This window comes from Salmo salar, chromosome ssa19 (genome assembly GCF_905237065.1).
Source record: "Salmo salar chromosome ssa19, Ssal_v3.1, whole genome shotgun sequence".
NCBI lineage: Eukaryota > Metazoa > Chordata > Actinopteri > Salmoniformes > Salmonidae > Salmo > Salmo salar.
Genome location: NC_059460.1, coordinates 29053316 through 29068113, shown reverse-complemented (window position 1 = coordinate 29068113; position 14798 = coordinate 29053316). Strand labels below are relative to the sequence as shown.

The 14798-nt window shown below is 44.1% G+C and overlaps 1 protein-coding gene across 2 annotated transcripts in view; it reads left to right on the top strand.

Annotated features, from left to right (window-relative positions):
* The window catches only part of LOC106578699 (phosphatidate phosphatase LPIN2), a 47709-nt gene extending 33075 nt beyond the window's left edge, over window positions 1–14634 (top strand). The window contains exons 3-20 of one of the 2 annotated variants that reach the window (XM_014157809.2): window positions 1761–1856; window positions 2061–2380; window positions 2596–2712; window positions 3134–3266; window positions 3477–3948; window positions 4697–4799; window positions 4949–5136; window positions 5389–5482; window positions 8839–8908; window positions 8989–9072; window positions 9603–9700; window positions 10106–10253; window positions 10496–10644; window positions 11469–11555; window positions 12054–12206; window positions 12672–12786; window positions 12878–12981; window positions 13183–14634. In XM_014157809.2, the coding sequence (XP_014013284.2) occupies window positions 1761–1856; window positions 2061–2380; window positions 2596–2712; window positions 3134–3266; window positions 3477–3948; window positions 4697–4799; window positions 4949–5136; window positions 5389–5482; window positions 8839–8908; window positions 8989–9072; window positions 9603–9700; window positions 10106–10253; window positions 10496–10644; window positions 11469–11555; window positions 12054–12206; window positions 12672–12786; window positions 12878–12981; window positions 13183–13327 (2676 nt within the window). In that variant the 3' untranslated portion in view covers window positions 13328–14634. Of the gene's footprint in view, window positions 1–1760; window positions 1857–2060; window positions 2381–2595; window positions 2713–3130; window positions 3267–3476; window positions 3949–4696; window positions 4800–4948; window positions 5137–5388; window positions 5483–8838; window positions 8909–8988; window positions 9073–9602; window positions 9701–10105; window positions 10254–10495; window positions 10645–11468; window positions 11556–12053; window positions 12207–12671; window positions 12787–12877; window positions 12982–13182 lie in introns of both variants that reach the window. The other variant, XM_014157807.2, reaches the window with a different exon arrangement.
* The last annotated feature ends 164 nt before the right edge of the window (window positions 14635–14798 follow it).

The following is a 14798-nucleotide window of genomic DNA, read 5'->3' as shown; positions in this document are numbered from 1 at the left end:
CAAGTTCTCATTTACAACTGCGACCTGGCAAAGATAAAGCAAAGTAGTGCGACAGAAACAACAACACAGAGTTGCACATAAACAAACGTACAGTCAATAACACAAAAGGAAGGAAAAATAGAAAAATCTATGTACAGTGTATGCAAATGTAGAAGAGTAGGGAGGTAAGGCAATAAATAGGCCCAAGACACAAAAATAATTACAGTTTAGCATTAACACTGGAGTGATAGATGTGCAGATGATGATGTGCAAGTAGAGATACTGTGGTGCAAAAGAGCAAGTGTGCTATTTACAGATTGGCTGTGTACAGGTACAATGATTGGTAAGCTGCTCTGACAGCTGATGCTTAAAGTTAGAGAGGGAGATATAAGACTCCAGCTTCAGAGATTTTTGCAATTCGTTCCAGTCATTGGCAGCAGAGAACTGGAAGGAAAGGCGGCCAAAAAAAGTGTTTGCTTTGGGGATGACCAGTGCAATATACCTGCTGGAGCGCCTGCTACGGGTGGGTGTTGCTATGGTGACCAGTGAGCTGAGATAAGGCGGGGCTTTACCTAGCAAAGACTTATAGATGACCTGGAGCCAGTGGGTTTAGCGACGGATATGTAGTGAGGGCCAGCCAATGAGATCATACAGGTCGCAGTGGTGGGTAGTGTATGGGGCTTTGGTGATAAAACAGATGGCACTGTGATCTACTACATCCAGTTTGCTGAGTAGAGTGTTGGAGGCTATTTTGTAAATGACATCGCTGAAGTCAAGGATCGGTAGGATAGTCAGTTTTACGAGGGTAAAACAGGATGGATATAGGTCTATAAGAGTTTGGGTCTAGAGTGTCTCCCACTTTTGAAGAGGGGGATGACCGCGGCAGCTTTCCAATCTTTGGGGATCTCAGACGATACGAAAGAGGTTGAATAGGCTAGTAATAGGGGTTGCAACAATTTCGGCTGATTATTTTTTTAACAATAGACAGAAGGGCAATTCCTTCTGCACAAACGCAGTCAAGGAGGAGGCTGATGAACTCGTGGATACCATTTTTACATTTCTGTGTCCAGTGTGAAGGAAGTTAGAGGTAGTTTCGCAACTAGCGTTAGTGCAATGACTGGAAGTCTATGGGTATCTGCTAGCATTGGCTCGCGAAACTACTTATAACTTCCTTCATTCTGGACACAGACACATACGCATGGTATCCATGAGTTCATCTGACTCTGGGGAAGTAGATACAGGCCCTCATTGTCAAAATCCTAAAGTATCTCATTAAGCTTAACAGGAAACAGTATGATATACTGCAGGCAGGTAATCTGTTCACCCAGTTTGCATTCAGCAACCATAGCATAGTGTTAGGCCTACTTCTTTTTTTATTTAGGCTATGTCCAATATCTAGAGTGGTCTTGCTGAATTAAGCAAGTACACTATAACATTCTGTGGAAACTGTTTGTTTATTAATGGCTTGGTTTATTACTAGACGTTATTATAAAGTGTTGTTTTGAGAATGTTTGACAAATTCACAGTCATACCTTCTCATGTGGTTACCAGGCCTCAGTTAAACGTCAGTTTCGCCTAGTAATTCAGTTGCATCTTCCAGTTAGTAGACTAGGGGCTGTATACAGTATATCAAGCATCTTCGAGTAGGAGTGCCCCCCTGTCCATGTAATCTTATGGGCAAAACTGATCCTGAATCAGCACTTCTGGTATGAGATGCTTGATACATATGGCCCCAGAGTTCCTCCATAAATCGGTGCCTGACCTTTCCTTTACCTCTGCAGATTGACATTGAGATCAATGGAGAACCAGTGGAGCTGCACATGAAGCTGGGGGATAACGGAGAGGCCTTCTTTGTTCAGGAAACGGAGCAGCATAATGTAAGTTATTTTGTTTTTTTTATTGGTCAACCACTGTTGAGACAGCTTATTGCTGACTATGTATCCCAAATGGCACCCTATTCCCCAAAGAATGCACTTATTTTGACCTAAAGTAGTGCACTATGTATGGAATAAGGTGCCATTGGGGACGCATTCTATAACGTAAACTTGTGACTCATCTCTCTTTTTGTCACCCCGTCCCAGGAGATCGTCCCTGCCCACCTTGTGACTTCGCCCATCCCCACAGAGGAGGCACTGTGGAGGGGCAGAGAGTCTCGAGCTGGAGGGTCGGGTCTGGAGGGTGGGCTGCAGCCCCCCCAGGGGTGCTCAGAGGACCCAGCCTCCTCCTCCGCCCCCCTCCTCCCCCCCAGCATCACAGCAGGGAAAAAGAAGAAGAGACGCAGGAGGAAGCACAAAGCAGATCCCCGGAAGGAGGAGCAACAGACCCCTACTGCTTGTGGGGAGGAGGTCTGTGAGCTGAGCTCAGACGATGAGCATGGTGGCACACACAACAACAGCAGCAGGTAAATCCATGGAAGTTGAGGTACCTACAAAATGGCACCTTATTACCTACATAGTTCACTGCTTTCGGCCTATGGGCCCTGGTCAAAAGTATTGCACTACTGTATGTAGGGAATAGGGTGCAATTTGGTATGTATTCTGGGTCTGGGTGGGTCTGCTCTGCATAGTGTGTTGTGTTAACCCTGCGGTTGATGGTGTGATCTTTTTACCTCCTCAGGGCCTCTTCGTTCTCTACAGTGAAGGACACAGTGGAAAACAGGCAGCACCCCACCCTCCACTCTCTGGACAGCTACCCTTTCTCTGATGGAGACTGCTCTACCGGTGGCAGCCTCAGGTATGACCCACTCAGTCAGTCACTTATTAACTTCTTATTCAAATATTTACACAGATCATACAAACAGACAGGATCATTAGAGATGTTTCTTTTCATAGGATTTGACAAAACCGATACTAGGGTTGGGATTCAATCCAAGGCACGTTGTAGAGCAGTGCACTGGACAACCGTTAATGCACCTTTTAAAGGCGCAATGTCTCTGACGTGACGTTGGCTCAAGCAAAAATGACCTTAAAAGTTGCGTTGTCGGCTGTCCAGTTTGCTGCTCTGTAACATGCCTTGGTATAAATCCCAGCCCTAGGTAGATTTAAATGTAAGTGCTACGACAAACGTAAAAAAAATACGCCTGTGGAGCTGTGTATACATGTCCTCTTGTGTTCAAAGTGAATGTATTGGGAGGTTTTTTTCTTGATTTCAGCAGATCCTCAAGATCCCTGTCCGAGCCCATGTCTCCAAAGAGCGACTCTGAGCTGATGGTGAAGTCATCAGAGAGCATGCTCAGAGCAGAGTCACACATGCAGTGGTCCTGGGGAGAGTTCCCAGAATCCACCAGGGTAAGGCCTGGGTCTTGCGTCTGAAATGGCACCCTATTCCCTATATAGTGCGCCACTTTTGAACAGGGCCCATAGGCCACTATTGGGAATAGGGTGCCATTTGGGAAGTGTAGACTGTATGTCCTCCATCTCAGAGATGGAAACATGCCAAAAATGTCATGACATGAAATCCCTATACCCACTTATTTCATATTGGCTCTCTTTGTCCAGGTCTGTAAGAAAGAGCTGACTAAGACGGTAACTATAACTCCAACAGAGAACACCCACTTCAGGGTCATCCTCAGCTCTGAGGCCATGGGGGTGGAGGCAGGGGGCATCCACAACTCTCTGGACCCTGTGTGTGGACCTGCCATCGTCAAACCAGAACCCCGGACTCCCAAACAAAGTGCCCTCCATAGCTCCAAACACCACCCACCCAACTCTCTATCTGAAACCCGTTGTCCCCCCCAACCTGAACTGTGTCCCCTCAAACCAGAGCCAAGTGCTCTCACAGCAGAGCCCTATCCCACTCCCACCCCCCTTCTGCCCAAGCCTGAGCGTAGGGCTCGTTGGACCTCCACTCCCCCCAGTGTGCTTGGTTCCAGCCGGAGGGACAGTGGCTCTGCTGCCTGTGGGGCCAGCCGCATGGCCGGGGACCTGGGGGCCATCGGCTCCAAGACTGACTCCCCGTCCAAGAGGAGAGGTACTCATTGTGCAGTGTAAAAGCAACCAAACTTATTTAAGAAACCACATCTAAAGTATGCAGAGATGGTTCATATAGATAGCTTATTGATCAAATATAACACGACTTAATAAGGCTTACTTGCTTATGGTAGCACAATGTGCCGGATGAGGGCATGTCATAGCCCTCTGTTGTCCACGACAGCTGGCATGAACAAAGTCTTCACAGGACCTTTATGTCCCCTATTTGATGTTTTGTGTCCCCTATTTTAAGAACCCCATAGCTTTGTCACTTCAGAATGGTGTGATGTCAACAGAGAGGAAATTACTTATTCATGAGCTCAAACAGTGTTATTGACTAACGTTACACCCAGACAGTGTTATTGACTTATACCCAGACAGTGTTATTAACTAATGTTACATCCAGACAGTGTTTGGTAGAGCAGTGTTTTAGAATACAATAACAGGAAGGAAGTGGTTTGCTCTGAGGTCTGGGAAGTTCTTACTTGCTTCTCAGGCTGTGTCTCAAATGGCACCCTATTCTCAATATAATACACTACTTTTGACCAGGACCCATAGGGCTCTGGTAAAAAGTAGTGCACTATAGTAGGCAATAGGGTGCCATTTAGGATGCAACCTCCATCTGAATGGGGCTTTACAGAATGCTCAAAGATTTATCGGAAGCGAAAAAGGTGAACAACAGTATTTGTGAATGGTTTATAAGAATGTAAACGGTTTATGTGAATGTTGATGGTTTCTCTGTGACGAAGGTGTGAGAAAGAGGAGTCAACACCAGGGGCCTGAGGATATTTACCTGGATGACCTGAACGCTATGGAGCCTGATATTGTTGCACGCTACTTAGGTCCCAAGAGGTACCTCATCATGTCTTTCATCGCATGTATTGTAGCCCTATTCCCTTTATAGGCACCCTATTCCCTTTATAGTGCACTACTTTTGACGAGGGCCTGTATTGTTGTGTTGTAGTGACTGACCCGTCTGTGGTTGTGCCTGTGTGTTGCAGTGAGTCCGAGGCGGTCCCTAAGCACTGGGTAGAGGTGGGCCGGCGCGATGGGTCCCAGTCTCCTCAGTCTGTGGGCAGTGCAGCGGCCGACAGCGGGACCGATTGTCTGTCTGACTCGGCTGGGGATCTACCAGATGTCACCCTGTCTCTCTGTGGAGGGGTCGGAGAGAACTCTGAAATCTCCAAAGGTAAGGTTTCCTACTCTGTGTAAGTGTTATATTATAGTGACTAGTGCCGTTTCCCAAATTGCACCCTATTCCCTAGTATAATGCACTGCTTTTGACCAGGGCCTGTAGGGAATAGGTTCCATTTGGGATGTAGCCTAGGACCTTGATAAGTACGCAAATAATAAACTAGTACACTATTACTCACAAATGCCACAAGTAATAATATGACTTATGATAATAGTGATGCAAATGCTTAGATTTTTTTTATTGCAGAGAAATTCATGGAGCACATCATCACATATCACGAATTTGCTGAAAATCCAGCAATCATCGACAATCCCAATTTGGTGGTTAGAATTTCAAACCGGTGAGTCGTTACAGCCGTCATACTCATACTAATTCATCTTACTACATTGTACTAATTCTTAGACTATGACATTTTGAACAGAAGATCACAATTAGATTTCCTTGAACTTGAAACTTAGCACAATTATTTTTATTACACACACATACAATATACTTTATATGGACTTAGTGTACAAAACATTAAGAACACCTGCTCTTTCCATGACATAGACTGACCCGGTGAATCCAGGTGAAAGCTATTGATGTCACTAGTTAAATCCACTTCAATCAGTGCAGATGAAGGGGAGGAGACAGGTTAAAGAAAGATTTGTAAGCCTTGAGGTAATTCAGACATGGATTGTGTATGTGTGCCATTCAGAGGGTGAATGGGCAAGACAAAAGATTTGCGCTTTTGAATGGGGTATGGTAGTAGGTGCCAGGTGTACCGGTTTGTGTGGCAAGAACTGCAACGCTGCTGGGTTTTTCACGCTCAAAGTTTCCCTTGTGAATCAAGAATGGTCCACCACCCAAAGGGCATCCAGCCAATCTGACACAACTGTGGTAAGCAATTGAGTCAACATGGGCCAGCATCCCTGTGGAACGCTTTCAACACCTTGTAGTCCTTGCCCCGACGATTCTGAGAGAAAAAGGGGGTGCGACTCAATATTGTGTTTAATTCATGCCATATATATATATATATATATATATATACACATACATACAGTATCTCACATTTTTGTCAATATTTGAGTATATCTTTTCATGTGACAACACTGAAGAAATGACACTTTGCTACAATGTAAAGTAGGGAGTGTACAGCTTGTATAACAGTGTACATTTCCTGTCCCCTCAAAATAACACAACACACAGCCATTAATGTCTAAACCGCTGGCAACAAAAGTGAGTACACCCCTAAGTGAAAATATCCAAATTGGGCCCAAAGTGTCAATATTTTGTGTGACCACCATCATTTTCCAGCACTGCCTTCACCCTCTTGGGCATGGAGTTCACCAGAGCTTCACAGGTTGCCACTGGAGTCCTCTTCTACTCCTCCATGACGACATCACGGAGCTGGTGGATGTTAGAGACCTTGCACTCCTCCACCTTCCGTTTGAGGATGCCCCACAGATGCTCAATAGGGTTTAGGTCTGGAGACATGCTTGGCCAGTCCATCACCTTTACCCTCAGCTTCTTTAGCAAGGCAGTGGTCGTCTTGGAGGTGTGTTTGGGGTCGTTATCATGTTGGAATACTGCCCTGCGGCCCAGTCTCCGAAGGGAGGGGATCATGCTCTGCTTCAGTATGTCACAGTACATGTTGGCATTCATGGTTCCCTCAATGAACTGCAGCTCCCCAGTGCCGGCAGCACTCATGCAGCCCCAGACCATGACACTCCAACCACCATGCTTGACTGTAGGCAAGACACACTTGTCTTTGTACTCCTCACCTGGTTGCCGCCACACACGCTTGACACCATCTGAACCAAATAAGTTTATCTTGGTCTCATCAGACCACAGGACATGGTTCCAGTAATCCATGTCCTTAGTTTGCTTGTCTTCAGCAAACTGTTTGCGGGCTTTCTTGTGCATCATCTTTAGAAGAGGCTTCCTTCTGGGACGACAGCCATGCAGACCAATTTGATGCAGTGTGCGGCGTATGGTCTGAGCACTGACAGGCTGACCCCCCCCCAACCCTTCAACCTCTGCAGCAATGCTGGCAGCACTCATATGTCTGTTTCCCAAAGACAACCTCTCGATATGACGCTTGAGTGCACGTGCTTTTGAGCACGTGCACTCAACTTCTTTGGTTGACCATGGCGAGGCCTGTTCTGAGTGGAACCTGTCCTGTTAAACCGCTGTATGGTCTTGGCCACCGTGCTGCAGCTCAGTTTCAGGGTCTTGTCAATCTTCTTATAGCCCAGGCCATCTTTATGTAGAGCAACAATTATTTTTTCAGATCCTCAGAGAGTTCTTTGCCATGAGGTGCCATGTTGAACTTCCAGTGACCAGTCAGTATGAGGGAGTGTGAGAGCGATGACACCAAATTTAACACACCTGCTCCCCATTCACACCTGAGACCTTGTAACACTAACGAGTCACATGACACCGGGGAGGGAAAATGGCTAATTGGGCCCAATTTGGACATTTTCACTTCGGGGTGTACTCACTTTTGTTCCCAGCGGTTTAGACATGTGTTGAGTTATTTTGAGGGGACAGCAAATTTACACTGTTATACAAGCTGTACACTCACTACTTTACATTGTAGCAAAGTGTTATTTCTTCAGTGTTGTCACATGAATGTGAGGGGTGTACTCACTTTTGTGAGATACTGTATGTGTGTATGTGTGTGTATATATATATGAATATGAACAGAAATATAAATGCAACAATTTCAAAGATTACTGAGATTACAGTTCATATGAGGAAATCAGTCAATTGAAATAAATTGATCAGGCCCAAATCTATGGATTTCACCTGACTGGGAATATAGATATGCATCTGTTGATCACAGATACCTTAACAAAAAAATGGGCCTCACAATGTGCCTCAGGATCTCGTCACGGTATTTCTGTGCATTCAAATTGCCATCGATAAAATGCAATTGTGTTCGTTGTCCGTAGCTTATGCCTGCCAATACCATAACCCCACCGCTACCATGGGGTACTCTGATCACAACGTTTACATCAGCAAACTGCTCGCCCACCAGTTGGACTTTCTGCCACATTCTCTAAATTGACATTGGAGGCGGCTTATGATAGAGAAATGAATGTTCAATTCTCTGGCGGACATTCCGGCAGTCAGCATGCCAATAGCACGCTCTTTCAAAACTTGAGACATTTGTGGCATTGTGTGTTGTGACAAAACTTCCCATTTTAGAGTGGCCTTTTAGTGCCCCCAGCACAAGGTACACCTGTGTAATGATCATGATGTTTAATCAGCTTCTTGATATGCCGCACCTGTCAGGTGAATGGATTATTTTGACAAAGGAGAAATGCTCACTAACAGGGATGTAAACAAATGTGTGCACAAAATCTGAGAGAAATAAGCTTTTTGTGCGTATGGAACATTTCTGGGATCTTTTATTTCAGCTCATGAAACATGGGACCAGCACTTTACATGTTGCCTTGCATTTATATTTGTGTTCAGTGTGTATACAAAGCTGTTATCAAGGCAATGGGTGGCTACTTTGAATAATCTCAGATATAAAATATATTTAGATTTGAACACTTTTTTACTTACCTGATTCCATATGTGTTATTTCATAGTTTTGATATCCACACTATTCTACAATGTAGAAAATAGTAACAATAAAGACAAACCCTTGATTGAGTAGGTGTGTCCAAACTTTTGACTGGTACTGTGCTGTTTTTTTTTTTACAGATATTACAACTGGACATTGGCAGCTCCGTTGATACTGAGTATGCAAGCTTTCCAGAAGAACCTGCCCAAGGTAGATCACAAGTTATGCATTATAAATGTATGTTATAACTTTCAAATGCTGTGTGTGTACTCATAAATACTTAATCTCAGGCCACAGAAGAGGCGTGGGTGAAGGAGAAGATGCCTAAGAAGTCTGGCCGCTGGTGGTTCTGGAGGAAGAGCAGCGTCAAACAGGTAGGAAATGCATCCCAAATGGCACCCTATTCCCCATATAGTGCACTGCTTTTGATCAGGGCCTATAGGGGCTCTGATCAAAATGAACGCACTACATAGGGAATAGGGTGCCATAATGGGATGCACAACAGGGTGTTCTTGCAGTATGCTATAGGTCCACTGGTATTGATACTCTAGTACTCATAGTGAAATCGACCCTAGCTGAACTACTTTCTGGATACTATACTTCGTCAACTTGAACAGATGGTCCATGGTGTTCACCCTCTTTTTCGTCATGCCTCTGTTTGTGTGGGCAGGAAGTAGTTCCCATGTGAATCGCATTGGATTTGTTTTAATTTCCATTGTAAATGAGCCTAAGCAAGTCAGAGTGAGGAGAACCATGTGCTCATTGTACAGCATGACTATAGGAAGGAGTTGTTCAGTAAAAATGCGCAGTAATTACACTATAAATCAATGAATAAATACTCTGTCATATCAAATCAATGTTGTTCCGTTATAGTGTAATTAATGTTGTCTGCTCCTCTCGCCAGTCTTCAGAGGCCAAACTGGACAGGCAGGAGTCCCTGTCAGAGACACACAGAGACACAGAGAGCCCTGTCCTTGATCAACAGAGTCCAGCAGTCCCACAGTGAGTCAGCCCAGCACCACCCTGTCTGTCCCCCACCACCAGCCCTGGCATTGTTTCACAAGGGGAATCCCAATTAGTCACATACTGATGTCACCCTCCTTACCCATATTCTTGACACCACAAATGACAAACTGGATTAGCTCTGGGAAAACAGTGACTCATAGGAAGTGCCCCTGAGAACATGCATGAGGCACCTGGTTTAGAAGTCTCATCAGCATTTTGTCTTTCAGTAGTAAATGAAGCTGAATGACAATTCAGATTGTTGGGATACTGCCCTCTAGTGGCAACACATACAAGTTCATTTTGAGTAACTACTCACTCTCATCTTTACTCATATTAGTTTAAACTTATACTGTTTTTAGGAAGTCTGATGTTGAAATGAGGTTGTTGTTATTTGGAATGCAGGCAGAAAGCAGCAGCAGACTCCTCCAGTGATGAAGAATCTAAAGAGCTGAATGCACTGGCACCTACTGAGCGTGTGCAGACAGAGATTTCAGCACCAACCGGATCACACTCCTACAAGAAGTCTCTCCGCCTCTCATCTGACCAGATAGTAAGAGCCACGTTCATAACTTATGAAGTTATATTACCACAGAGTTGGACAGAGTGCACATCGCTGCATCCTTGCCATAATGGCTTTTCTGACAGCACGGGCAGCGCCATTTGAAGGCTTTTGGGGGCAAGTGCACCCTCTCTCCTAATCTGTATATTAGCACCTGTCAATAACCAGCAGATATTTGGAAAACCACTTGCTGTCACTCTCTCACGCACCACTTCATCTCTGTCTTCTCATAGGTGAGTCTGAAGCTGAGGGAGGGGCCTAATGACGTTACTTTCAGCATCACCACTCAGTACCAGGGCACGTGTCGCTGCGAGGGCACCATCTACCTGTGGAACTGGGATGACAAAGTCATTATCTCTGACATCGACGGCACCATCACCAAGTAAAGTGGCTTTCAATGCTGTTGAACTACATTACCAGTGTTACATTCCCCAATAAGAAACCAAAAATACTTTCGCTTTTTGGCCACTAGAGGCCTCTATCATTCTCTATGGTCTTAACACACCAACCATGGACGCCCACTAGATTTTCCCAGTAACAGACAAGCTAAAAGAAAAGTAAACCCACACCTCACTTGGCTTAGGGACTGAAAATAAGTGTAGCCAAACAACCTAACAGGGGAGACACAAGATAAAAGGCTTTGTTTATCAGCTTAAAGAGGACGAGCTAAAAAAAAAAAGAGGTGCAGCTCTTCCAACATCCCTCATGATATCTGAAGCACTGGACCAACAGCTTTTAAATAGCAGCTGTGCCAGCACAGGTGAAACCTCTTCTGACTCACGAGGACGACAAGTGCAACCCATCCTGACCAATGAGTAGGATTCCAATCAGAGCGTGCCACACCCACACGGAACCATCCTCGAAATTGACTTTGAGAGAAAAACCAAAAGCCTGTAACACCACTCAATGTCAACTCCTACTGTCTGAGGCTGTGTCCCAAATGGCACCCTATTCCCCTCTTAGTGCACCATAAGGCCCTGGTCAAAACTAGTGCACTATATAGGGAGTTGGATTAAGGTCCTCTCCTGATCTTTTAATCTCACAGTTTGTTTGTTTGATACTAGAGGTCTGTCTGGTAATCAGATCATGGTTACACTTAATTAATCAGTTCTTAAGTTATTATTATAATCCTATAAGGCATTCACGCTAGCTAATTCCTCCAGGTGAAGCTAGTTTTGAAGCCTCACAAAATGCTTATTTTCTTAGGTCAGATGTGTTTGGCCAAATCCTCCCTCAGCTTGGGAAAGACTGGACTCATCAAGGCATCGCTAAGCTCTACCACTCGGTGCATGAGTAAGTAGGCCCCAGGCCTGTGGCTGTATGTGTAAAGTTTCTCAGCGAGAGTACTGATCTAGGATTAGGGCCTCTATTCAATCTGTGTCGCGGAAGTTCAGCGTTCCCCCAAAAAATGTAAAGGCAATATTCCCGCGTTAGCGGCGACTGCATTCAAGTTAAACGCTGTGTATATCGGAAATTACCTTTACATTTATTTTGCACAATCTGTAACGCTTCAGCGATCCAGACTGAATAGAGCCTGTTCTTATTTATTATCTAAAAGGCAAAACTGATCCTAAATCAGCTCTCCTACTCTGAAGCATTTGATACATACGGCCCCAGAGCTACCGTTTCTGACAATCACCACTTATGCACGACTATTCACATTCTTGTTCCACGTAAAGAAACTCCAGTAGCTCAACAATTAGAGTGAGTGGCTAGGATAATGATCCAATGTAGGCTCTATATGCATGTTGAGGTTGCAGTTACTTCAGTACTTATGTCTACTGTCTTTAGGAATGGCTACAAGTTCCTGTACTGTTCGGCGCGGGCCATCGGCATGGCCGACATGACTAGAGGGTACCTGCACTGGGTGAACGACCGGGGAACCATCCTGCCTCAAGGACCCCTCATGCTCTCTCCTAGCAGCCTCTTCTCTGCCTTTCATAGGTAAAACTGACCTTTCCGTTCTCATTTGGTCAGTCTGTTTATTATTGTAATAGTCATATGGTTTAGTATGAAGATATGTAGAAACGGCTTCTCCAGTAGAAATGCGCAATTACGCTTGTAGGTGATGTCATGGCAACGTTGGCTAGCTAAGTTCACGCGCAGAAACACGCCATCGGGTCTAACGGTTGTCTCACGCCGAACTGCGCATGTGCAGGCTGTCAAATCAAAGGCATTCCTTAGATATAAAGTTGTTTTTGACTAAAATGAAAATGTAAACAGTCTGGGTGGCCATTTGATTAATTGTTCAGCATCTTATGGCTTGGGGGTAGAAGCTGTTGGGCATCTGGGTTTAGAAACTCTGATACAGTTATGATAGTGTTGCAAAATGGTTTGATATAAACATTGTAATAGTCTTGTAATATGGTTACATTTCAAGCATTTTATTTTACTTTAAACTTCTATAAGGGAGGTAATTGAAAAGAAGCCAGAGAAGTTCAAGATTGAATGCCTCACAGACATCAAGAACCTCTTCTACCCAAACACACATCCCTTCTATGCAGCCTTTGGAAACCGAACAAATGTGAGCTTTGTTTTATCTTGTAATTATATACCTAATTTTGAATATCAGAATGGGGGGACTGTTAAGATGACTCTTCCATTTTTTGGCTCAGGATGTGTTTGCCTACAAGCAAGTGGGTGTCCCTGTGTGTCGGATATTCACAGTCAATCCCAAAGGAGAGCTCATCCTAGAGCAATCAAAAGGCAATAAAACGTCGTAAGTAGCTACTTTGCAGGTCTGTTTATCTGTCTGTATGTCAGTAGTGTGGGTTTCTTTGGAAGTATTTGGGCCGGAATTCAGCTCAGGCGTCAATTACCTTCAAAGTCAAGTGCAGTGCGTAGGCCGACCATGTGCCTTTGAATCCCGACCTTGGTCAGTAAGTAACTGTTATCTAACCCCTTGCCTGTCTCAATGTAGGTACGGCCGACTGAGTGAACTGGTAGAGCACGTTTTTCCTTTACGCAGTAAGGAGCAGAGCGCCACCTTCACTTTCCCAGAATTCAGTTCCTTCTGCTTCTGGAGACAGCCAATTGATGAAGTCTGTCTTGAGGAGCTGCTCTGAGACAACCAATCGCTGAAGTCTGTCTTGAGGAGCTGCTCTGAGACAACCAATCACTGAAGTCGGTCTTCAGGAGCTGCCCTGATTCTGATTGGACAATTCCCACAGCTGTGGTATTATTTTCAGGTATTAAGGTAGCAATTAACAGACACTTTAGTACGGTAGATAAACTTTGTTTTTTGGACGAAAAAAAAAAATCACTTGAAATCAACCTCAAATCGGCATAGGCAATATTGTGTGTTGCGTAATCATTTCATGGCTCTTTCCGTTATGATTGCTTGCACTGCCTTAATATCAGCTTTGATGACTGTATACTATGTGTCTACTGATGCTGATGCTTACTCAATTGTTTAGTGCTCCACAGGTACAAAAGCACTCGTTGTGAAGATATCAATAAGAACTGCCTCACATAATACATGCAGACATACATTCTAACAGACTGTACAGCCTTCTTAGAATACAATGTGAAGAGAAAGAAGGCCGGCTTAGTTGTAAGGTTAGTTGATTATTTGGCTTTAGTGATAATGCTGACTTTTCACTTCTCATTTGGTTCAGTCTGCTTCTAATTATAAAAGTTATATTGTTGCAATATGGTTAGATGTTAATTTGGAGAATCACGCTGCTTTGAAAGGCCTTAACGTATACAGTGCATGCTAAGCTTTAACAGATTATTCTCTGAGCTGCCAGTGGAACTGGCACAAATCTTAATAGGTAGAGATTTAATATATCTGAGCTGGCTCAATGTTTAAGACATACAGACAGGTAGCTGTGGTGAGGTTAAAGGTGAAGGAAGCACTTTCTAAAGTGTAGATGTTGCTCACACACACAGTACTGGAGATTTTGGATGGAGACAGACTAATTTGCACTGAAAGCACAATTACAGTATTATGTTGGAACTTTTAGCAGACATTTTATGGGTTACCTTTACAATGTTTATGAAATGAATTCTTCTTTATTGGATATATTTCTGTTATGGCTTGGGTTAGTCTTGTATATTTGGAACTATATTTAGATTTAGCATCCTCATTTGGCTGTTGTATGTGATGGTGTTGCAGTTCCTCAGTAATGATGTCATTCTTTCTATGAAAGAGCTATTGTGTGTGGAGAGTATACACATCCTAACACTCTGGTATTTGTGGGGTTTTTTCAGCAACTGCTTGGATCGTGATCAGTGTATCTGTTAAGAGATTCATTTCACAGTTCTCACTCTTTCCCACCTCAAAATGCCTTTTTGCACGTCACCATGTACATTGAAGTGTGTGTTTTGGGATATGAATGGTTACCACAAGAATAAATACATTCGAAGATTCCATGCAGATGTTTGGTGTAATGAGGGTGTGAGTTTTGGAAAAGCTCTTCATCTAGCTAAACAACTCTGTTAAAAACACAGCGTGACATTTTGCTCAGAGACCTTCATCAGATAAATATATGTTAGAATGGAGAGTGTTGCACCAACTTCTGATACATCATTCCA